Genomic DNA, 1460 nt, shown 5'->3' with positions numbered 1-1460 from the left:
TTTTTTTTTTTTTTTTTTTTTTTTTTGGTCAGCCTATCTACTTTTTTTCTATTCTTTTAAATGCATAATACAAATTAATACTAATATCATTAAATTAATTATTAATTATAATTATACAGTAACTAATTAAAATCCAAATAATTATAAACTCTCATAACAAAATGTTTTACCGCAACACTCCCCCCCCCCCCCGACTGGTTAGGAACCATTGATTTAAACAGATAACATAAATTAATTTTTAAGAATATATAAGATCTTGTTCACTCATTGGTTCTGATTTTATAGTGAGGACTGGTTCAAGGATACACCGAGCCCAGGAGACAAGAAGCGACAAAGGAGAAGGCGATAGATAGAAAAACTTGACATCAAGACTGTTATCCGTCTCTTAAGAATTTATCATCTAATACAATATTTATGTAACTTTCATCAGTGGTTGTGATAGCCAAGGATTAAAAGTCCATAACTATGAACATTTCAAAGAAATATCAGGGTGTATAAATATTTTGGTCAGCCTGGACCGAGTAATTTAGGAAATTTAGTTTCAAAATTTTATTCCAAAATTTATACTCATACTACCATCAACTTGTTTTGTTTGTTGTTGAACAATACTTGTTCAAATTTTTTTTAGCATAAATACAACTATATTTTAAGTTAAATGGTATTTAAAAGTAAGCACATAGACTGTTGTGAATGTTATTTCCACAATTATGTTCCACGCTGTGTATTATATATACGTCTCCTTTATGTTATAGAAAATATATTTAAAAATGTATTTATTTAATGTTCTGAAAGGCAGAATTCTACGCTGTGTATATTACAAAAAAATTATTGACTCATAAGTGTATAATTGATAAAGATTGTAAAATTGTATGAATTCATAGTTGTGATAAAATATTATTTTTAAATAAAATTCAGAAGACTATTTCATTACAATAATCATAATCCTATCTTAATTTTTAAAATTTCCTACATTGAATATAGAAGAGCTACTGCTAATTTCTAATAAAATTTAAAAACAAGGGACACTATTTTTTTCAAAATCAACAAACTAACATTTAAAGAAAGTCAGGGATAATAGTTCATAATTTTAAAGATATAGAACAGTTTAAACTATACAAAAAAAATTCTTTTCAACATTGAATTGAAATTTAACATCACTTCACACATTTTAATTTTATTATTTGTAATAATGAAATACTGTTTATTAACAGCTCATCTTGACTGATGTTTACTTCAAAAATATGATTTTATATTTAATTTTTTTGAGACTTAGTCTGTGGCGCTACAACCCATAAAGGGTCATGGGTACTTTGTAAAGAAGTATGGTTGTGCCAGGAGGTGATTTGGTCAGAATCCTGTCAGATCATCAGATTTTCACCCAATTAAGGATGCACACATAATTAGGCTGGGTGGACCCCGGAGGGCTTCCGAATCCACAGGGTTGACTCACGGCTATAGTG

General features: G+C 28.3%; 1 protein-coding gene across 1 annotated transcript in view; it reads left to right on the top strand.

The window, feature by feature from the left end:
* The window catches only part of LOC106689849 (protein obstructor-E), a gene marked incomplete at its 5' end in the record, with an annotated part of 5392 nt that extends 4470 nt beyond the window's left edge, over positions 1-922 (top strand). The window contains 1 exon segment of the mRNA XM_067052812.1: positions 286-922. Within this exon segment, the coding sequence (XP_066908913.1) occupies positions 286-349 (64 nt within the window).
* Positions 923-1460: the final 538 nt, after the last annotated feature.

The sequence above is a fragment of the Halyomorpha halys genome, unplaced genomic scaffold, assembly GCF_000696795.3.
Source record: "Halyomorpha halys isolate HHAL.00 unplaced genomic scaffold, Hhal_1.1 Scaffold1496.1, whole genome shotgun sequence".
Lineage (NCBI taxonomy): Eukaryota > Metazoa > Arthropoda > Insecta > Hemiptera > Pentatomidae > Halyomorpha > Halyomorpha halys.
Note: the sequence above shows the minus strand (reverse complement) of the source record. Positions and strands in the feature narration are given on the sequence as shown.